General features: G+C 34.9%; 4 protein-coding genes and 1 pseudogene across 13 annotated transcripts; 2 read left to right on the top strand and 3 right to left on the bottom strand.

Moving 5' to 3' along the window:
* Positions 1–499: 499 nt before the first annotated feature.
* LOC129575020 (trifunctional enzyme subunit beta, mitochondrial) lies at positions 500–4,150 on the bottom strand. The gene is made up of 7 exons (XM_055457806.1): positions 3,679–4,150; positions 3,137–3,302; positions 2,484–2,859; positions 2,107–2,412; positions 1,758–1,973; positions 1,050–1,223; positions 500–871 (listed from the first exon to the last, which is right to left on the bottom strand). The coding sequence occupies exons 1-7, from the start codon at positions 3,749–3,751 to the stop codon at positions 758–760; spliced, it is 1,425 nt and encodes a 474-aa protein (XP_055313781.1). The 5' UTR covers positions 3,752–4,150; the 3' UTR covers positions 500–757.
* LOC129575021 (enoyl-CoA hydratase, mitochondrial-like) lies at positions 3,313–7,351 on the top strand (annotated as a pseudogene).
* Positions 4,267–4,996, bottom strand: LOC129575022 (small integral membrane protein 20-like). The gene is made up of 3 exons (XM_055457807.1): positions 4,767–4,996; positions 4,534–4,590; positions 4,267–4,460 (listed from the first exon to the last, which is right to left on the bottom strand). Exons 1-3 carry the CDS (start codon positions 4,888–4,890, stop codon positions 4,402–4,404), a joined length of 240 nt encoding a protein of 79 aa, XP_055313782.1. The 5' UTR covers positions 4,891–4,996; the 3' UTR covers positions 4,267–4,401.
* Positions 7,352–9,088: 1,737 nt separating the features above from the next.
* On the bottom strand, positions 9,089–11,982 carry LOC129575013 (probable pyruvate dehydrogenase E1 component subunit alpha, mitochondrial). 2 transcript variants are annotated; one of them, XM_055457780.1, is made up of 4 exons: positions 11,755–11,982; positions 10,137–10,749; positions 9,540–9,871; positions 9,089–9,381 (listed from the first exon to the last, which is right to left on the bottom strand). In XM_055457780.1, the coding sequence occupies exons 1-4, from the start codon at positions 11,800–11,802 to the stop codon at positions 9,193–9,195; spliced, it is 1,182 nt and encodes a 393-aa protein (XP_055313755.1). In that variant the 5' UTR covers positions 11,803–11,982; the 3' UTR covers positions 9,089–9,192. The 2 variants fall into 2 exon arrangements, with proteins under 2 accessions (XP_055313755.1, XP_055313754.1); XM_055457779.1 differs by lacking the exon at positions 11,755–11,982 and adding an exon at positions 11,294–11,662.
* A 1,235-nt stretch (positions 11,983–13,217) lies between these two features.
* Positions 13,218–21,868, top strand: LOC129575017 (synaptophysin-like protein 2). 9 transcript variants are annotated; one of them, XM_055457789.1, is made up of 4 exons: positions 13,218–13,643; positions 15,768–15,928; positions 18,538–18,828; positions 18,968–21,868. In XM_055457789.1, the coding sequence occupies exons 2-4, from the start codon at positions 15,866–15,868 to the stop codon at positions 19,271–19,273; spliced, it is 660 nt and encodes a 219-aa protein (XP_055313764.1). In that variant the 5' UTR covers positions 13,218–13,643; positions 15,768–15,865; the 3' UTR covers positions 19,274–21,868. The 9 variants fall into 9 exon arrangements, with proteins under 9 accessions (XP_055313764.1, XP_055313768.1, XP_055313770.1 ...); XM_055457793.1 differs by lacking the exon at positions 13,218–13,643 and adding an exon at positions 14,196–14,545; XM_055457795.1 differs by lacking the exon at positions 13,218–13,643 and adding an exon at positions 14,430–14,477.
* The last annotated feature ends 110 nt before the right edge of the window (positions 21,869–21,978 follow it).

Genomic DNA, 21,978 nt, shown 5'->3' with positions numbered 1-21,978 from the left:
ACACTTAACGGCCATTTATTGATCAAACATTAACACAATTTTTGGTTATGGTGTAATGCGTTAGAATTATCGATTCAAGTAAATGCCTGTCTTTTTTGCCCGTGTGATTTTTTTTCCACAACAAACCCGAAAAAACACAACAATATTTTTGGACAGAGTGTTTGTGGTAATTTTTCGAGGTAAGTGACCAGGTCTGTTCAGCGGGATGAGCAGCTTTGGTGATTTCGTATTTTACTGATTTTTCAGTAGTTTTTTTTTTACTGTGATTTTTCGTATTGCTTCGTGTCTTTTTCAACAGCTCATCCAATTCAAGTGCAATTTAGTCGTGTACCTAATCTATGCATACACGCACACTAATTAATTGTCGAAGTTTAATAGCGCAAAATGCCTGTCACACATTTCCAACCCCATCCACCCATTCAAACATTCTGATTGGCTTGCATTAATAACAAAGCAGAGAGAAAGGAAGCTAGTGGAAGGAAAAAAGACTCCACAAAGCTAATGAAAATATTTGGATATTATTTATTTCAATAACTTGCTTAATTCACATGCATTTCTGAATAACATTAATGTATTACATCATTTTGTATTGTTTTTTTTTCGTTTTTCATTTGATATTTTTAAGGATATCGGAAAACAGTGCGCAAAATATCTCTCAAAATGCTATGACAACAAATATTTTTTCTTTTTTTTAAATTAAGTATAAAATACGTGCAAAATCCCTGCGGGATGATGGGGTTGTGGTTATTTCGTTTGTTTAATTGGCATTTGCATCGGGATGTCTTTCCAGGATCATGGCAACACCTTGGCCACCAGCAGCACACGCAGCAATCACTCCCAATTGACCATTTTCGCGAACCAAACGATTTGCCTGAGATGATAATGAAACGGAATTGACATTAAAAATGGGAATTGATGGACTTTTATGTAAATAATAATAAATAAAAAATATAGTATCGACTAAATATTATTGAGAGGGAGAAAACCCGAATGATTTAGTAAAATTGTGAAAATGTCTCAAAATTGGACGCAGAGCATGAGTCACTCACCGTGTGCATGGCCAAACGAACCCCGGTCGCAGCGAATGGATGTCCAATTGAGAGAGAACCACCCCAGTTGTTCCACTTACTCAAATCTGGTTGTCCCAATTTACCATCTAAACCAATGTATTTCTTACAGAACCAATCCGAATCCAATGCTTTCAAATTGGCACACACTTGACCCTGAAATTAAAAGCAAATTTTATTATTCGATTCGAGTGAGATTGATTTAAATAAAATTTTAACTTCAAGTCTTTGATAAATTATAATGATCATTCATAACTCGATAACTAGAATTCAATCCATCAAATAAAATTATTTGCAGAGGTTGGTTGCAGATAAATTTATTTGTATAAATTTCAAATATCAAATAAATTTATCCGTTTTTTTCATGCGTTGTGTTGTTCTAACGCATTTGCCAGCTATTTATTGCTGGAATGAGATTTTCTTTTTGTTCATTTACCGTTATTTGTCAACAATTCTGCACATATGTGCAACCAACCTCTGATTATTTGCTTCTGTTTGAATTTCTTTGAGTTTTAATTGAAAGAATCGAAAAACTCCACGAAGACTCAAAAAAATTCAGAATTTAAATTGAAATTTTACGCGTAATAGAATTACAATTAACAACAGATTTCGGTTTGAAACGAATTGTTTCTTTCATTTTAAAAAGAATTTCAATAAAAAAAGGAAGAAAAAAAGGAATGTTCAACTTACAGCAAAAGCTTCGTGCACTTCCCATGTGTCGATATCGTTGAGTTTGAGACCGGCTTTCTTCAAAATGGTTGGAATGCCATAAGCTGGACCCAACAACAATTCGTCGACTGGATCTTGTGAAACGTATGTGAAGTCACGAATGTATGCTTTTGGTTTGAAACCGAGCTGCTTGGCTTTGGCTTCGGTCATGATCAAGGCTGCGGATGCACCATCGGTCTGAAACAATGCAATGCATGAGATTCATCATTTTGTATGAAGAAATTTAAACATTGAGGAAACAGTATTCCCGAATAAACCCCGTTAATTAGGCAATTTGAAATCGTTTTCTTTTCTTTCATAAATAACTTGCCAAGTATGATGAGTTAGCTGCTGTAACGGTACCGTATGGTTTTACGAAAGCCGGCTTAAGTTTGGCCAGTTGTTCTTTGGACGAAACGCGAATGCCGTTATCTTTGTCAACGGTTTTGTCAACGCCAGACACTTTGAACGGAACCAAATCGGTCAAGTAGCCATTCTGTTGTGCTTGATGGGCGAGTGTGTGTGAACGAAGTGCATAGTCATCTTGCTCTTGTCGTGACACTTTGAAGGCTGCGGCCAAACGATCGGCTGAGTGTCCCATTGTTTCACCTGAAGAGAATTCAGCTACTGCTGGCAACTGCAATTCCAATAGGCAATTAGTAAATGATACATGATAAACAATTTATGATAAAGTGAATCGTTTCTTACTTCGGGTGCAAGGAAACTTGGACGAATTGAGGCCAAGAGCGATAAGCGTTGTACGAGAGTCTTTGCTTTATTGGCCCTCAGCATGAGAGAGCGCATTTTACGGCTGTGTCTGATTGGTACGTCTGACATGAATTCGGCACCACCAGCCACGATGATATCATAGGTTCCAGTGGCAATTAATCCAACACCGGTTGTGATTGCCTGATTCGAACTAATGCATGCCATGGTTACGGTGTGTGCCGGTGTTTTGGTGCTGAAACCAGCCGCTAAAGCCGCTTCACGGCCAATGTTCGACGTTTTCACCTCCTGAATTACCGTTCCGTAAACGATATAGTCAATCAACTCCTTGTCGATCTTTGTCTTTCGCAACAAAGCACTGCAACGAATGTAAAAAGGGAAATTGAATCGAGACAGAAAGCAAAATATTTTGGGGAAATTTGGAATTAATGTTAAAAAATCATCTTTTCCTTGTTCATAATTTTGTTGTTGAGTTAGAGAATTTTTTTTGACAGCGATTTAAAAGACCGAAAAATTAAATGTTGGAACAAATGATTGAAAAATCCAGAAAAAGTAATGGATTAATAATAAGCAAAGAGAGCAACCAATCTAGAACGAATGAAAAATGTGTTGAGAAATACATGAAATTGTCTTACATCAGCGATTCTCTGGCCAGATCATGTGGCATCAATTTAGAATAGTCGGTGAATGATTGAAGGAAAGGTGTGCGCACCCCATCAACCAGAACGATATTTTTGCCAGTTTTGTCTTGAATTGTCCTCTTTTGACATGCTGCACTTGATGTTGATAAACATTGAGCGGCTGTAATCACAATATCAATTTTTGATTAATATAAAGTGAGAATTATTTATATATATATGAACTCCGCATCCGATTGAATAGAAAAATAGCTTAGAAGTAGACGGAAAAAAATGAGAATCAAAATAAAAAAGTGTTTTGACTTTGGATTTGCGTGAGCGAAACGGCATATATACTATATAGCCGAGGAAAAACTTGGATTTTGGACTTTGAACGTCACTTTCATTGCATTGAGCAACCGTCAAACTCGGTCGTCGTCTGTGTATGTATCACAACAACAGAATTTCTCGGTTGTCTCGGACCAAAGGTGAACATTTTCGATTTGGATTCTTTTTTTCTCTCTCTCCCTTTCTCCACATCACTGATTGTGCAAACTCACCATAGCGATTAAGATTTGATGTAAGGGCCGGTGTACGGGCAATTTTCGAAATATTTGATAAATATGCAGCCATTGCGCTAAATTGACCGAAAAAACCGAACTCTCTTTTTTTTTAATAAGCAATTAAAACAACTACGACTGTGAAAATGAAACTGCACTTGACAAAGAAAATGCGACAACTTTTTCGCTTCAAATAATAACTTTGACAATTTCGAAACCAGCTACACACAAAATGGCATAAAAATGAAAAAAAAACAACGAAATGAAGAGAAAACTACTAGTGAAATGATTTGTGTGTTGATTTGATCAGCGCTTTTCGGCTCGACCTGTAAATATTCGATGAGTGTGTTTGCCTGTGTATTTCACTGTGGACAACAGAACACGAATTATTGTAGGCACGATAATATTGCGTTTACGTAGTAGGTGACTGTGTGTATTTGTCTGTGTGTGGTTTATTTTGCGACGTCACACGCGCTCTCTTTTCACATCGATTACTTGGGAGAACCACTACTAATGGCCGATCTGACGTTTCGCATTTGACTTTGACAGCACACAATACACTGAACATGAATTCATGCAATCATTTTTTTTTCTTTTGGTTTTGATGTTTTTTTTTATTTTTTCAGACTATAAATGCATTTCTATACAAGGTTTTTTTTAAACGAATCTTGACATTAACTAAACTGTTAAAATGTGCAATAAGCCGCATTGTTCTCTGCAAATTCAGTTATCTTCATCACGGTCATTCTTTTTGCCAAATGGATCCGACCACACTCGCATATCTGTAAATTGAGAAACATTGGTTTGGATTAGCATCTCCTTTGATTCAATGAATATGGTCTTCAGTTTACTTACTTCCCGGTTGAACCTCTTCTTGGTTGATATTTTTCCGGGTCTCCTTTTGAATATCCTCTGAAATGCAGAAGAGTTTTGATTAGACAATGAACTTTTCAAATCACTTTTTACACTTTTACTAAAGGTATAAACAGTCTTTTTCCAATTTTCTACATTTGCCATTCTTTGATCTTCATTCTCTATTATATTTACGATATTTTCTATGAAAATCTGCTGGTTCAATCGAAACTTACTGTATTTTTTGCTGTTTATCATTGGTTCGAGTGCAATCGGAATTAAACTAATCAAAACAGCTGCTACTCCAAGGTATGGGATATTATAAGATGACCAAAACTTCCTTCTTGGACGAATCGACATTTTATATTCCTAATATCTCTGCTGGTTTTAAGTTTAAATGAGAGTTTTCTTTGAAGAAAATACTTTTTTGAGAAAGGCAACAATTTTTTCACTCCGAATAATTATTTCAGCGAATGTTATGATTGAAAATGTCATAACATTCACACCATATACCCATAGATGGCGCTGGCTTATCGACGGCACTATATGCATAACGATTATATAAAATATGTGATTATTTTTATTTCGCATTTTAATCGTTTTTGATGGGATCATCAGAGAAAAAGTTGCAAACGACACGAGAAAAAGAATAGAGAGAAAAAAATCAAATTAAACCGACAAAAAATAGACAAAAAATTAAAAAAAACACACAATGAATTATGATAATTTTGAATTACCTGTGGATTCATTTTATCATTGTTCATATCTTGAAATTATGAATGCGACGACTTGACTGTTGAGAGCTTGGAAATGTACAAGAACAAAAAAAAAATTATAAAATTTCGCGGCAAAAAGACTCCTGTTTGAAAAGCTTGTTGACATATTCTAGTGAAGAAAGAATCCGCATGGATTTTCAGAAAAATGTATCAACAAAACAAAAAAAATCGACGATTTCAGTCTCGACCTTTTTCCAATCATTATTCACTTTGATGCCTTCTGGTGTGGTAAATTCAGCGTTCAAAATCTTTTGTCTGAACGATGTTATTCCGACATCGAGTGACCGGAATAACGATAGTTGGCTGTTTCCGAAAGGATTAGTCATTTGCCTGAAAAATTTTTTGAAGCTACACGTACACCAATCAAATCCATATTCTAATTTCTAATGGTTGATAAGAGTAGATGTTTTTGTATGATATGAGTGTGCGTGCACGCTGTATGCATGTGTCCGTGTATATTGATGAAGGAATTGTTTCCTTATGAATAATAGGGCCAAATAAAATATCTATTATTATTAATTATATTCCCTTTGTTTAGTCCTTTCTCCGCCGTACTGATGCATTGTATCGAAGATAATATTAAAAGTTTTTACTGAAATTGCAAGTAGTTTTTTTTGTGTATGTTGCAATTTGAGAGAAGACGGTTATCTATTTGAAATTTTCCCATTGATCTTTTTTCAAATCTTTCAATCAAGTTAAACCGCATCAAGTCGAATCGAAAGAGAAAAATGCCGTTCGTTCGAATTATTGTTGGAAATGCGAAAACTTTTACAAATTTGAAATTATTCAGTGCAACTCGCCATTTCGCCAGTGTCAATAAGTTATTTTTATTTTTTATTCATTGCTATTGTTGTCACTAAACAATTTCTAATATTTTCGGGTATTTTTTTTAGCTTCGTATGAGTTTATCGGGACAGCCGTTGTTGGTCGAAAGAAAAATGTTGAATTGGTAACGCTGAATCGTCCAAAAGCCTAAAACGTCTTGTGCACTCGCTTAATGCATTCATTGTATTGGATCAAGCATTTTACACATTTGGATAAGGATGACACAATTGCGGCTATGGTTTTGACTGGTAATGAAATAGTCTAGGGAGTAAAATCATTTTTTTCATCTTTCATATCCGCACGCATCAAGTAATAACTTAGAAAATCAATGGTATGCATGTAAATCCGAAATATCCACGTATATTCAACAATATCCATCGTGAACGACAAATGAATATTACTGAATATACATAGATATGTCAAATTTACGTGTATACGTATGAAAAATAAAAATAGTAGCAAATAGTAGTGAATCAAACCTTCAACCGTAAATTTGAACGATTTTGGTAGATAACGGTGAATATTGGAACATTTTTTGACATTAAAGTCTAATGAATATTATTAAATTCACATAGATATTTGAGATTGACGTGCACACCAGTAAATTAGTGTAGATTGTATAGTCAAAAAATGTTCCAATATTCACCGTAATCCACCAAAATCCTTAAAAAGTGGTTCAAATTTTCGGTTGAAGGTTTGATTCACTATTATTTTTATTTTTTCAGAGTTATTTGCGTTCTGCAAAATCGCGTGAAGCCCCTAGGAAAAAGTATTCTCTGCTGGTGCTGATATCAAAGAGATGCAACACGTCCCCGCTGGAATAGGTATTGGAACGTTGTTTCTGGCCCACTGGCAAACCAAAGTCAGAGAATTTAAAAAGTCTATAATTGCAGCCGTAATGGATATACGCTGGGCGATGGATGCGAATTGGCCATGATGTGTGACATTATTTATGCCGGTGACAAGGCGAAATTTGGACAACCTGAAATTGCCGCCATCGGTACGATTCCAGGTGCTGGCTTAACTCGCGTCGTTGACAAATCAAAAGCCATGGAAATTTGCTTGACTGGTAATATCATCGATGCTGTCGAAGTCAAATAGAGTGGTCTAATTAGCAAAGTATTTTCCGCCGATCAATTGGTTGACAGGGTCATCGAATTGGGAGAGAAAATCGGCACACATTCACCATTGATTGTCAACTGTGCAAAGAAGCTGTTAACACTGCATATTTAAGGTAGTTTGCTTCGATAGTTTACCCTGGTGATGATCAAATCTTAGGCATTTGCCTCGATGGTTTACGTTGGCGATGATCAAATCTTTCCTTTTTATTCACAAATGACGCAAGACCAATTTTATTAACGTACAATTCAAGACTGAGATTTATTTCGTTACATGTTATTACATTTTGATATGCGCTATTCATTGATACGCCGCTCGTGCGGCTTACCATAGTCGCACGAGTACGTTTGCACTCACTACAATATGAAACCACACTGCAAGAGGGTCTACAGTTTAAAAAATGCACCTTCCACACCACATTTTTAACGGTAGGCATTTTTTCCAGATACTTCTATTCTTGTTACTATTTTTTTCAATTTGTTCAACAAATTTTGTTGTTTGCCTTTTTTCTTCGTTCCGTTATTATATAATTGTCAAGCCAAACTCGACTAAATTTTCCATAATTTTGAACCTACACATTTTTGTTTATAACTTTACAATCACACTACATAGACAAATATTGCCAACGACAAAAATGAAGAGAAAACATTGACGAATAAAAATTTTCTTTGAAGCAATGTGATCCGATGTACGGTTTACGTTCTACAGGCATTCAAATGTTGTCCGTTTAGAGGCGGTTGTATGCATTAGAGGGTTAAGGAATAACAAAAAAAAACCGAATTTGTTCGTTTTCTACTATATATAGCAGGGCATATTTTAAGGAATTTTTAGAACTACCGTAAAAATATAAAAAGATGAAAATGCGGCAGGGTACACATTTTTTTTTAAAATTTACTTCGGCCCATATGGGCATATACATTTAAATAGCTCATGATAGTAACATGAAAAATGTGAATTTTAAATGCGTTTTTCTTGCGAAAATGATAAGAGATAATAAATTAGTGTGTTCAGCAAAGCTTCGGAGCCTAACTAATTCTATAACTTTGTTGGAGATAACAATTCGTTATCTCTTATCATTTTCGCAAGAAAAACAAAAAAAGCACGTTCCACAATTCACAAATTTGATGTAACGTTCGACGTTTCTATTGAAGCGACAATTCATGTTACGGTTTTAAAAAACAAATTAACTATAATAATGCGAATTTTATTCTCAGCTCACGATTAAACTATCAATGTCGCGTGCATCGCAATAAAAATTGACACCGAATGATTTGCTACTTTCAATATCGCATTATTTTTTCGTATTCTGCTCGTTGAGCATTGCAAAGTGTTCGGTAGCAGTACCGTAACTCTTTTCGCAAAAAATCGCCATTTCATAATTTTTTAAATAAATTGCTTCGATTTCTTTCCAGCAGATGCAGCAATCTTAATTTATGTTTATTTTCGGTCTCCGTTATCTAAAATAATGCTCGTCAAAATGCATAGAACCGATATAATATTGCTTCTAAATAATAATAATAATTAAAAAATAAAAAATAAAAATATGTCCTGATATACAGTAGCAAATAGTAGTAATAGTAAGTTATGTATAAGGTTTTTTCTATATGAACAAAATAAAAAGGGTTTTCTTTTCAAAAATTCTCCGTTGGCTATGAGTGTAAATGAGAATTTTCTCTGTAGAATTCACTTTGTTTGAGAAAGACAGGAATTTCTTCACACCGAACAATTATTTCAGCGAATGTTATTCGATCCGGCCATAATGAAAAGCAATAGGAAGGAACAATCTACGAAGAAAAAAATTTGGAAACTAGACAAAAACCAAAAAAACACACACTGAATAGTAATAATTTTGAATCACTTGGCGATTCACTTTATTGTTGCACATGTCTTAAAATTATAAATACGACGATTTGACTGTCATTCTTTTTATTTTAAAAATGCTTTACAGATTCTGTGGTTTTCCAAGCGAAATGTGTTTCAATGGTTGATTGGGCAGAATGTTTCGGACTTCTTCGTTGAATTTTGGATTTGCATAGATGTCAGCGGTGAGTTCATGCAGACCGATCTCTTTATCTGCACGAGCTTTCTTGGTGGCTTCATCAACTTCTCCCTTGATGCGCAATTCAAGGGCCTGAAAATGTGCCAAAACAAAAAGGGATTTATAAAATTGCGCGGCAAAAAGACTCCTATTTAAGGAGCTTGCTTTTATCCATATGGATTTTTAGAAAAATGGAAGAACGAAAAAAATCGACGAAATCAGTTCGATCCATTTTTTAAATCATTATTTACCTTGATCTCTTCTGGTGTGGCCAATTCAGCGTTCAAAATCTTTTCCCGGAATGATGTGATTGGATCACGTGATTGACGCACTTCTTGGATTTCTTCACGTGTACGGTAGCTGGTACCTGGATCCGACATCGAGTGACCGGAATAACGATATGTGGCTGTTTCCAAAACGATTGGTCCTTTGCCCGAGTCACAATGATCGATGGCGAATTTCGAAGCTTCACGTACAGCAATCACATCCATACCGTCGACCCAGATGCCTGGCACATAATCTCCACGTTTGTAGTAGTCTACACTGGCTGATGCACGTTCAGCACTTGTTCCCATTCCGTATCCTATATAGTTCAGGAGAATTGTAAAATGTCAAAAGAATTTTCGTTAGAAAAATTGAAAACGAACATTCAAACAGTTGGAAAAACTGAAGTTTTCAGGAAAAAAATTGTTGGTAATTATTTCAAAGAAGGACGTGACTCATCACTGATAGCTGTATGCTCTACGTATTAAAATCGTACCATCAGTTTATTCAGTCGCAGTCATGATAATCATTACATGATTAGCTAAACTTAGGCCTTCAATATTTCCAAAGGAAAGCATACGCACCGTTATTTTCGCAAACAAAAATGGCTGGAATGTTCCAGAGCTTAGCCATGTTGTAAACTTCGAAGATTTGACCTTGATTGGCAGCACCATCACCATACAGTGTGAAGCACACAGCTTTCTTATTCTTGTACTTGGCTTCGAATGCAATGCCAACGCCTAGTGGAACTTGGGCACCGACGATTCCGTTGCCACCGTAGAAGTTTTTGCTGTACATGTGCATAGAGCCGCCTTTGCCGCGTGAGCAACCCGTTCCACGACCGGTCAATTCGGCCAAGACACTGTGCGGTGAAACTCCCATCAAATAAGTCCAACCGTGGCATCGATAGGCTGTGATTACACGGTCGTCCGGTCGCATGGCAGCTGTCATACCGACGGCACAGGCTTCTTGTCCCGAATACAAGTGGCAAAAACCGCGCACCACTTTATCTTTGTACAATGCACCGGCGGACGTTTCCAATCGTCGAACGTAGAACATTTTCTCGTAATATTTGAGGGCTTCTTCTTTTGTGACTACAGCCGTTGTTGATGGTCCATTATCTAAGAGGTGCAGCTTGAAATCACGTGTCGTGAAACTCGCCTCCGTTGCATAACCGTTTGCTGGTACATTTTTGCACTGTTCGATTCAACAACGACAAAAATATTGCATTAATTTAACTAAACCAAAATTCAGTTTGAGGGGAAAAAATCGGTAAAAACGCAACAGGAGTTGGGCAGATTTAAAAAAAAGGAAGATAATTTTTTTTAAATTTTTGAGAAAAAATCCATAAGAAAAACTCGTTAGTCATTGGAATGCCATAAGATTTGGTGACATTTGGATAGGGAATTGGGAATAGTATTGGTGAAATTCAATTGACCTTCATTGCAATTGTGTTTTCGATGAAATTTTGATCATGCCATTCTCAATGGAACAACAACAAAAACCCATCACATGCACGATAACACACAAAATGAAACATTTTGATGAATTGATAAGGGGATAACGTGATCATTAGCAAATGTTTCAATGATTCCAGTGTTGTTCCGGATTTTGTCGAAGAAAGTCATTTTAAGGTTAAGTTTTCACATCTTATCACACTCGCTCGCGCAAACAAATGAAAGGATTGCAAAAAAAGAACAACAACAACAAACATGCACACACAGACAGAGACACTTCACACCTTTGTGGTGTTGACTTTGGTGCCACGGAATAGTCGGCCAAGCCTGGCCAGACCCCAATTCGATACCATTGCCCGGAATTTTATTTTTTTTTTTGTACAAGCGAAGTAATACAGTAAAATCACATTTGCAAAATTTTTATTTGTTTGAATTTGGTTGGTGTCGCCAGTAACGACGACGTCAAGCACACAATGTCTACTGTGTGCGCGCTGTCAGTTAGACGAATGAGTGTTGTTATGCAATCAACTTGTACTGGCGAGTCGGCTGGAAAATTCGTGCGATTTCTTCTGACACATACGCGCGATACATTCGCAACGTTTCCTCTGCGGATAAACTCCACTACTGTTTTGTCACTCGAAAGATTTCCATCGGTTTTTAAATACCAGCCGCATTGCCACCACATTTTCGATTTAACTTTTCTGCGTGAATATGGAATTTTTCCAGAGAATAGTTTATCACTTACGGCTGTCAACGAACGTTGAGTCAACTTTTTTAAACAATTCGTAAACATGTTGAGATTATGGCGTTTCGTTTTCAGTTACACGAATTACAAAGAAGAGCACAAATAAAACTGAATCGAAATTCCCGAACTTTTATTCTCGTCACATCAACTCGGGATGATTGTAGTGTCAGTCTGTCAAAACACGACGACAAACTTAACCATGCATCAGCATTTGTGTATCATCAGTCGCACACAGACAATTACTGTCATACTTTTGACATTTCACATCAGTTCACTCTGTCCCAAATTGAGAATGTCAAATCACAGTGCCACAGAATGCTGCTCGAGAGAAGTACATTTGAATTTGCACACGTTGAAAACGTTAGATTCGTATTGGATTATTGGTTCTATTGGAATTTGGATTTTTCTTCAGATCACTCAAAATGATTTTTACCTTTTTCACCATTTTGCTTTGTATCATCGGTCGGTTTCTCTTTTTCTCAAGACTTTTAAAATCATTTTTATCATTAATGATTAACATTATATGATAATCAATTGATTTTAAATTTTAAAATTTATTTTCAGAATTTCTTAGATTTTTAAATTTTAGACGTTGTTTGTGTCTTCCTGAGGGATTTTGATATCTTTACGCAGTTTAGAACACTTCGCTAGTTTTTGATTGTTTTCAGAAGATTTTTACCAGTTTCAATGAATTTATATGCATTTTTATACTTGTCAATTCTTTTTTACTTAATTTTCTTTTGCTCTTTTCCTTTTTTTTACTCAATTTATATAATTAAACTCAAAAAGGGAGAAAAATCCTAGAAAATGATGAAATTTAAAGAAAGTGCTTCGCTGAGCAGCGGAGCTACTTTTTAAAATCCATTCAAATTGCATCATCTATCAATTCCTCTCAATGGTGAAGAAGGTGGCTCTGTTGATCATAAAATTCGGATCATTTCCAGTAAAAACTGTCTCGTGTGAAGAACACGTGCTCAAATCCAGTATTGAGTTTCTTTCGGCGATTGATTGAAATAAAAAGGTTTCTCTCCTCGCTGTAATGAAATGAATGTTGAATGTGTGTTACACAACTACCATGGCATCGTGTAGCACGCATGAGTCGATTGAACAAATCAACTGATGGTTCTTATCCGAAAAGCGGAGCAAAAGCAAGATGAAGAAGAGAAATAAAAGCAATGATTTCATGTGAACGATGGATGATTACTTTGAAAGCGGCAACAAGAATTTCACCTCGAATAAATCAATGTGGTTTTCCACAAGGATCTTGTAAATATTGGCAAATGCATAAACCGTTTGTAAAAGACGTTATGCGATGTCGAGGCTACGTAGATATCAAAGAGCGTTGAATAATGCGCAACGCGATTCACATACACAGACATACACATACAATGAAAAAACGCGCGATATCACGTACACATGGATATGACCGCGCGCGTTGTACGAGTGTATATTTGACGTATTGTCAGTCGGTGTACAGCCATAAATGTGCGTATGGGTTTCGATAGAAACGATTTCACTTAGTATTGTGCTGTGTATGTGCGCGTTTTTATTTGGCCAAAGCGATAAAAAACAACAGTAGTGAAGGCAAATACACATACAGCAGCACACAATGAAAAAAAAAACGGTCGCCCCCCGTACACACCACCACAGACGCAAGTACGCATTTGAACATGATAAACTCCAACCGAATGCATTCGGTAGCCTAGTTCTTGGATATAGCGCGAAAAATAGACATTGAAAGAACTCTGCGAGGAGAATCGAATCAAGAGTGTGAGCAAAAAAGAAAACACACAGTTTCAAAGTTGCCATTCGTGTTGAATTTTGTGGGTGCATCGTGATAACGACAGCGAAAAAGAAAAAAATTGTTTCTGTGTAAAAACTAAAACAAGGCAAGCCAAAATAAAAAAAAAAACAAGAAAGTTTCTGTTTTCTATCTAGAAAATTGTTCGAATTTGAACGTAGCGATTGAGAGAGAGAGAGAGTGTCTTTGGTTGCTTCCGGGAAAAATTGTCAAAGGAAGTTCCCCAGAACGTTTGTTATTATTGATCAATTTGATGCAACCGAAATTCGTGCTGAATTGTGCCAAAGTCATAGAAAAATGTTTGAGGCGAAAGAAAAGATGTGGACAATCATACCACTTTTTTTCTATTTATTTCACGCTATCGATTGCTAAATGCGTTATCAATTTCTAATCGGAGCGAGAAAAATAACCCACACACACACACACAAGCAGAGGAAGAGAATGTGAAATTATGAAAATCGAAATGTGCTAATATTGCCACAATTATACCAAAAAAAATGTTTCCGTTGTCCATCGATTGGAAATCGTCACATTGGCTTTTTGTTGTTGTTACCCAATCGAGAATCATGTTGCTTTTCTGTGGCTTCACGCTTTCCATTTGAACAGAGATAGACAAGAAAATGGCAATTACTTTTGAATTGAATTTGTGTGTTGGGTGTGTTGAAAGGGTGCAAAGCCATCTCTGAATCCTGGAAAAATGCGATACAATTTGTTTTAATTTCAAAAGTTTTACGTCACACAAAAACATACACAGCACACTCCATTCCAAATTTATTTTACTGTCGAGAGATGAATCAATAGGAAATGTGTGTCTATGTATGTGTGTGTGTTTTTTATCGTTTTGTTTTTGCATGAAGATAGAACAAAACAGACGGCAAAAAACATAAGAGAGAAGATGAAGTGTTGTAGCTTTCGTTTTTGAGTGAGAATTTTGTTATATTATACATTTGTTATCTTCTGGTGAAGATTCCGCAGTACATGTTTGAGTGAGTGAGTGAATGAGTCGTTGGAGAACTTTATAATTAGCTTCGTAGTGTATTCACTGCTTGCTTGTTGTTTTTTTTTCTCCTTCAACTGTTTCGTTCAAAAGCATTACAGTAAACAAATTAAATCCAACCGCAAGCTTGTTTTATTTACGGCCGACGAACGAAATCGAAATGTTCATTAATTGAACTCTCGACGAAATATATATATATATATATATATATATATATATAGAAAAGATCGAAAAAGGTGACAGTGACACTAATTTCATTTGCAATTGTGATAAGGTTGCGTGTGAAACGTGCTATATTCGGTTGTTCGTTCAATCGTGGTACAACAATAAATATTGAAACAATGATATACAGTGTTTGCTTGAGAAGGAACAAGAAAATTTCGGAAAATTAACCACAAAATGGCGAAAAAAAACATAGAATCGATTTGAAAATAAACAGAACAATTTCAAAATTATAAACAAAAAGAAATTGAAGGAAAAAAAATGGAATTCATTCCAAACAAAAGTCCAGTTAAGCATTAAAGATCGGTTCGTAAAAGAGTGGTCATGCAAGTGGTTGATGCGTCACAGCAAACAACAACATGCGCTTAACAAAGACAAAGCCAGATTGCCCGAGGTTTATTAATTGAATTTTCGTCGTTTCTTACTTTGATGACACGTTCTATTTTTTTTTCCATTGAATTCTGTGTTTGACTCTTTTGTTTTTTTCCGCTTGTGCTGTGTGTGTGTGTGTGATGTTGTTGTCATCGTCTATTGTTGTTTGGTTGGCGCGCATTGTTTCGCTCGGTAGCTCACTGGTCCACTTGTATGAAATCATGATCGCATTTGGAAATAGGTGTGGCGATGATTTCAAATCGCTTACCTATTTTACATCTTCGGTTTGAAGCATCAGAAAACGATTCAGTAATTTGCATGTGTGTGCGCGCAGCGTGCTCTCTCACTCAACCGATCTCCTCGTCTACACATATGTAATAGTGAAAACCAAAAAAAAAAAAACAAAACAGAATCTTTGACAGTTTTGTACCTACCGGAATGGGCTTGAACTTGTGTGCCATGTAAATCGCAAACAAAACCAAAACAATCAGACGCTATCAAAGACACCTTCGATCGCTATTTTCATTCAGTTTATCGATATTTTTTTGTTTACTTTCTTCAGTTTTATATATATATATGTCTAACTTTATATATCTAATTTTTATCTTGTCTAAATTGCAGCAACTTGCCCACATTCTACAAGTGATAGCGAAACAGCAAGTTTGTGCATTGCCTACGTGTTACAGGATATTAAACAAAAAAAAACATAAACAATCAATATGGTTAAGTACGACTTAAGTGTGTTCCAAGAGCCTCGCGGGGTCATGCGAATATTCCAATTTGTAAGTAATGGTAACATTTGTTTTGCTTAATTGAGCGTCAAAATGATATTTTGTTTTGAAATCGCATTTAATCAATTCACAACGCACGTCGCAATAGCGATGAGATCATGAGAAGACTATATATGTATATACATTGTTGTTCTATGATCAGTACGTATTAATGGAATTTTTAAGAACGTGCATTTCGCGCTTGTAAATGAATTAAGCAAACTTGAAAGTGTGATTTGACAAATAAAAACGAACTTTTCACAAACTCAGCGAACTGATAGAAATCAAAAACAAATCTTCTTCGATCTGCACTGAGTTTAAAATTCTTATCTTATCACTATCCATAGATTTGAAGAATATAAAAAAAAGTTCAAGAAGACTAACGAAAATTTGAAAGTGCGTTAAGAAGTAAAAGAAAGGCAATTTTATACTGAGACTGATAAATCTCATTCTTTTCGGAACTTCTTTCAAACAACAACTCGTCAACTCTTTTGTTGCTAGGTTCCATAAAATTGTAGAAAAAATGTAGAATTCAAATCAGTCATCCGATCCTTGATGTTTTCAACAACTTATTTGGCTCCAGGGGAGTTTAATATTTAGTATGGGAATAAAACTGCTATAAACTGCTATAAAACGTGTTTTAATAATTGAAGTAACCAAGAATTAATTGTAGTGGCCCGAAAATAATTGTAGAAGCACCTTGAAGTTGTTGAAAACATCAAGGATCGGATGAATGATTTGAATTCTACATTTTTTCTACAATTTTATGGAACCTAGCAACAAAAGAGTCAGTTTGTGGAAAGTTCGATTTGGAGCCAAGATTTGAGTATTACCGATTTTGGACCAATTTCCATGACTCGTCCCGATATCGAACGAACGGGCTTATTTGAAAACAGACAATTGATTTTAATTCTACAATTTATCTACAATTTTTTGGAACCATTCTTCATTCGAAAAAAAATTCGATTTGTGGAAAATACGTTTTTTGACCAAGATTTGAATTGTCCCATTTTATAGCAGTTTTTCGATAGCCGATTACTCAAAAAAATTGTTCCTACATAAAAAAATTAAAAACACTACATTAAAGTACATAAAATCTACAATTGAAATCGCCCTACCCGAAGTCATTTCGGCGAATTTGCCAAGATTTGAATATTCATCTAGAATTATTAGGAAGTAGAAAGCCGCGATTGGACCAGATTGCCCATACTTACCTTCTGAATAATAAGCTATACTGCCGGAAAAAAGTTTGGGACCAACATGCATTTTCCATACAAACTGATCATTTTTGGTGGCTCTGATAACATATTTTGGAAACAGCTAGCCTTTTGAAATTTTGCATATCGTTTTCTATAACCTTTGAAGAGTAAACCAGAAAAGTTTCACCGGAAAATATTCACGAATTCCAAAGATATGGCAATTTGAATTAGATGTGCTTTATTTTTCATACAAATTTTATCATTTTACACACATTTATATTTCAAATTGCTATATCTTTGCAAACCGTGAATGTTTTTCGGTGAAACTTTTCTGGTTTACTCTTCAATGGTTATAGAAACGATATGCAAAATTTCAAAAGGCTAGCTGTTTCCAAAATATGTTAACAGATCCACCGAAAATGATCAGTTTGTATGAAAAATGCATGGTGGTCCCAAACTTTTTTCCGGTAGTGTATGAGTCATTTTTATGCCAGAAACGACGAAAAATTGGAACAAATTTCAATTAATGTCATCACATTAAATGCATCAAACGAGCATAAAAACACTATTTTTTTCTTCATAATTTGCTTATGATTCGTACAAATGTGTACGGACAAATATTTTTGCTTCATTTATGAACACCAAATGTCCAAGATCAATATTTGAGGGCCTGAGAGTGAAAGTGACCAACAAAAAGTTGAGCGTAAAATTGACCTAACGCCATACAAAACAGCTTGACGGTAGCATGTGTTTTGTATGGAATTAGGTCACTTTTACGCTCAACTTTTTGTTGGTCACTCTCAGGCCCTCATTTATTACAGGTTTTTCGTAATTATATCTTAATGTTTCTTTAGAACCATTATCTCGTATTTTGTGTTCAACTTTCGGAACATTTCATGAATGAACAGAGTGATAACACGTGGAGATGAGAGCATTTCGGCGAAGAAATGATTGTTTGCGGCAATTTTGGAGGAATTTAAATTATTTACAAATTATGTCGCAAAATTATGCAAAATTTCATTCATAAATTACAAACTAACAGATGTCAAAACGAAATGAAATACGTAAAAAGGACATTTTAAAAGTAGAAGGAGATATAGACCATGCTAACATCTTTTAATAATGAACGATAAATTCTAATCATTTTTTTAAATTTTCAAACATTTTGTTTTTGTTTTTTTTTTTCGTTAAATAAAAACAGACCAATTCAACAACGAAACAACAATGATAATTGATTTTTAGAAAAAACAATATAGGCAATTCAGAATAAAAACGAAAATTGTATCGAATTGAAGAAGAAAAAGTAATGAAAAAGAGGATTACTTATTGAGACGCTCTTTTAACCAAAAGCAATTGTTTGTGTGGGATTTATTGATTCGATGTACAATAAATATTATTGAATTAGATTAATTTCTCTTGTAGGTATTCGCCATCTGTGCACTTTATACGACGATCAATTTCGATATCAATGTCACTGTGGGTCAGGGCGTCGAGAAACAAACATACACTTTCGACTATCCATTCCGGTTCGGGCAGAATGTTTGCAATAAAACATCCGATCAAAAACCATTGGGCCTATCGGCCGATGTATCTAGTGATGCTCAATTTTTCGTAGCAACCAGTGTCTTATCTGTTCTGTATTGCATATTTATCGCGGCCGTTTATGCGGTCATTGACGAAATCTACACGTCGAAACCAGAAGTTCCGCTGGCGGTAAGTATCAAAACTTTCAATTCGAGTGCTTCTGTTTTTATTGCCAAAAATATAGATTTGAATTGAATGATCATTGTACATTTTTATCATCGTTTGCATTGAAAAACATCTTTTAAAAATGTTTTCTTTTTGTATCCAGGATTTCATGTTAACAACCATATTGGCAATATTTTGGTTGTCGGGATCGGCTGCATGGGCCAATGGCGCGAGCGCCTTGAAAACAGTCACCGATGCCAATTCAATTTCAGCGTTGTGTGGCAAAATTGTCGTGTACACGAGTAGCTTTTCGCGTTTGAACATCTCGTTGCTGTTTGGTTTTTTGAACTTTTTCTTGTGGGCATCGGATCTCTGGTTTTTGTACAAAGAGACCTATTGGTTCAAGGAGCGTCAGCAAAACAATATCAATGGTGCTGGCGGAAGTAATATGAATGCGCCTAATATCTAAACAGCAATTTGGCTGAAACTGGAGGAACGTACAAGGTAAGCAAAGGCGTACCACACAAACACACACACCTCAGTTGCAACAATCATCAAAACAGAAACAAGGAAACAAAACAAATACAAAATCACCACAAAAAAATACAAGGGACAGCCCCAGCGAAGGACTTTATTGATCAGCGCCATCATCATACAATTACATTTGGAATTCATATCAAAAACACACCGAACAAAACAACAAAATCCAAAAAAAACAGACAGAACAAATCAGTTTTGAACAATATATCATGGATAATAAACGTATCATAAGCATCAATTGAATGTGTATCTAATGGAATAAACTAATTGAAATATAGGTGTGCTGCGCGCGTGTACAAGTGCATATCATAACAAAAATAAATGAACAATTTTAGGAAGAAAATGTAAACAAACGAAAAGAAATCAATATTGTGGATCAAAGTGGTGGATATAGTCAAATACTTACCAATATTTATCTAAATGTCTTTCGTTTTTCCCCCTCTTTTCGTTACGTTTTTTTTTCGATAGGGAGTCTGCTTAAATTTTTTCTTTTGGCCATTTCTACAACAGACCTATCTGTCTTTCTAACTTCCATTCGGGTTGTATCCAGTGAGCAATATAGAACAACAATTATACCTTTCTTTAACTGTTCATTGTCGGCCGTTGGTGGAATTTGACGTGAATTCGCATTTTTGTTTTGTTTGATTAATTTTTTGAAGTATTTTTTTCTGAAATAATTTTTGTTTTAATTAAACCAGATCATTACTTTTATGTGAAGAAAACCCAAAATTATTTTATAAATAAAAAAGAATCGGCTATCAAAAATATTTTTGATTTTATAATTTCCCATTGAAAATCCCATTGAATCATTGGTATCTTAAGCATTTGTCATTTGTTTTTGTCATCCAGTCTAAGCCAATTCGTTCACAAAAATATACATCGTTTTTGCACCTGGACCGATCATACCCACTGATCGACACAAGTCAATAGTACACATTAGTACTTCTTTCGTTGGAAATGACGCAAAAGTCACATATTTTGACAAACATATTCAATTTGCGCAGTGGATTGAATTGACATTCAATCTTGAATTGGGAAACTATATTTTCTCGACATTTTTCATGGATATTCCAATATTTTTGAATTTATTTTCTTTCAAGAAATGCCAAATAAAATATTTTGGCAAAAGATTTGCAAACATTTTCCCCATTAATATGATGAAGCACTCGATTTTTGAGTGATACACATTCAAAGGTGGGAATCATTCAAAAAGGAAAAGAAAGGAAAACAATGAAATATTTTCAAAAAGAAAACACTGAGTCAAAGAAAATTCAAATTTTCCAAACAAGTTAGGTGTTTAAAAAAAAATGAAGCGTACTTCATTCAAAAAGCATGGACGAAGTCCTTTAATTCTATTTTGAATAAAACTTTTTTTATTTCGTTGGAAAATCAATCAATCATAATTAATTTAAATTTTCAAAAGAAATGATCAATTGCGATTTGCACGAATGTCATTGGAGTGAGCAATAAATTCAGTATTCAATTGAAATGAAATTAAAAGGAAAATGTATTGTAAAGAAACGGAGACGTTAAGCTTCATTTTAGGGTGCATTTATCTCCGTCATACAGTTGCCGGTGATTTTCGAAACGGAAACAAATCAACAACACAATATACATGCATTAGAGCAATTTTTTTCTGGCTTAAATAGAGTAACAAACAACCGTAACAAAGAACAATAATGTGTTTTTTCAAGAAAACAGAACAAAAAAAAATTTACTAGCAACTACAGCAACCAGCTTCCAAACAGAGAAGAAGAAATGAAAAAAAAAGCTAAATGGTGAAAGCAAAACAACGTAGTACCTTCGCAAGCCAAGTGAATATGCCTCTAAAACTCTAAATATGAAACTAAAAAAAAAAGATAATGTAAATTAATGTATTAATGTAATATTGTAACGCGTATTAGACTAAATTGTTGCAAATCAGTTAAAATACAGATATATTTACTGTCTATTTTCGATTATGTGGCGTTCATTTCCCAAAATGCACGAAAAGAGTATTTGCTCCAGTTCTCAAACTCTTCAAAAATGTATAGAAAAAATGCAAAACAATCTCACAACCCGATTGATACCGGGCACCTATTGACCGGGTGAAATGGGGACATTCATTTTGACCTTCTGATCTGAACAATAGAAGAATTAAAATCTATTGCAATTATTGCTTTAATCAGACTTAACGATCACTCCACCGAATTCACCCAAAATACAACCCCCAAATGAATTTTTGAAAAACAAAACTCACCGTACATTTAACACACAAAAAAACAAACAAACTAAACAAACTATCAAGTTTTCCAAGATTATACATTTTGATGAAACATTTTCAAAATGTTTTTCTCCTAGGCATATATTTTTGTGGTGTATTGAAGAGAATCATAGCAATTAGACAATTAAGAATTGACAAACAAAAAATTATATCACTTAAGAAATGACGAGTGGATAAAATTAAAACAAAAAATGTAAACAAATAACAAAAAAAAAATGGATTGAAAAGACAATTTCAAATAAAGACCTAGAGAAATCAAAATTGACGAGTCTTATTTCGAATGGCGAAAAATTCATTTATTTTTTATTCAACAGCTCCAAGCTCTGGCCGAATATAATAGATTAGAATAGGTTTGGCCGGAAAAGACTGTT

The sequence above is a fragment of the Sitodiplosis mosellana genome, unplaced genomic scaffold (genome assembly GCF_009176505.1).
Source record: "Sitodiplosis mosellana isolate CC-2019 unplaced genomic scaffold, AAFC_SMos_1.0 Smas_scaffold_6166, whole genome shotgun sequence".
Lineage (NCBI taxonomy): Eukaryota > Metazoa > Arthropoda > Insecta > Diptera > Cecidomyiidae > Sitodiplosis > Sitodiplosis mosellana.
Note: the sequence above shows the minus strand (reverse complement) of the source record. Positions and strands in the feature narration are given on the sequence as shown.

Excerpts from the sequence above, each read along its gene's own strand:
- LOC129575020 (XM_055457806.1), bottom strand. The coding sequence starts at position 3,751 with ATGGCTGCATATTTATCAAATATTTCGAAAATTGCCCGTACACCGGCC. Across the intron at positions 1,224-1,757 it reads AAGTGCACGAAGCTTTTGCT|GGTCAAGTGTGTGCCAATTT; the intron begins GTAAGTTGAACA and ends TTTTAATTTCAG. Across the intron at positions 872-1,049 it reads TTCGTTTGGCCATGCACACG|GCAAATCGTTTGGTTCGCGA; the intron begins GTGAGTGACTCA and ends TTATCATCTCAG.
- LOC129575022 (XM_055457807.1), bottom strand. The coding sequence starts at position 4,890 with ATGTCGATTCGTCCAAGAAGGAAGTTTTGGTCATCTTATAATATCCCA. Across the intron at positions 4,591-4,766 it reads GATAAACAGCAAAAAATACA|AGGATATTCAAAAGGAGACC; the intron begins GTAAGTTTCGAT and ends TCTGCATTTCAG. Across the intron at positions 4,461-4,533 it reads AGAAGAGGTTCAACCGGGAA|ATATGCGAGTGTGGTCGGAT; the intron begins GTAAGTAAACTG and ends CTCAATTTACAG.
- LOC129575013 (XM_055457779.1), bottom strand. The coding sequence starts at position 11,362 with ATGGTATCGAATTGGGGTCTGGCCAGGCTTGGCCGACTATTCCGTGGC. Across the intron at positions 10,750-11,293 it reads CCAAAGTCAACACCACAAAG|TGCAAAAATGTACCAGCAAA; the intron begins GTGTGAAGTGTC and ends TGAATCGAACAG. Across the intron at positions 9,382-9,539 it reads CCACACCAGAAGAGATCAAG|GCCCTTGAATTGCGCATCAA; the intron begins GTAAATAATGAT and ends GCACATTTTCAG.
- LOC129575017 (XM_055457789.1), top strand. The coding sequence starts at position 15,866 with ATGGTTAAGTACGACTTAAGTGTGTTCCAAGAGCCTCGCGGGGTCATG. Across the intron at positions 15,929-18,537 it reads TCATGCGAATATTCCAATTT|GTATTCGCCATCTGTGCACT; the intron begins GTAAGTAATGGT and ends TTTCTCTTGTAG. Across the intron at positions 18,829-18,967 it reads AACCAGAAGTTCCGCTGGCG|GATTTCATGTTAACAACCAT; the intron begins GTAAGTATCAAA and ends TTTTGTATCCAG.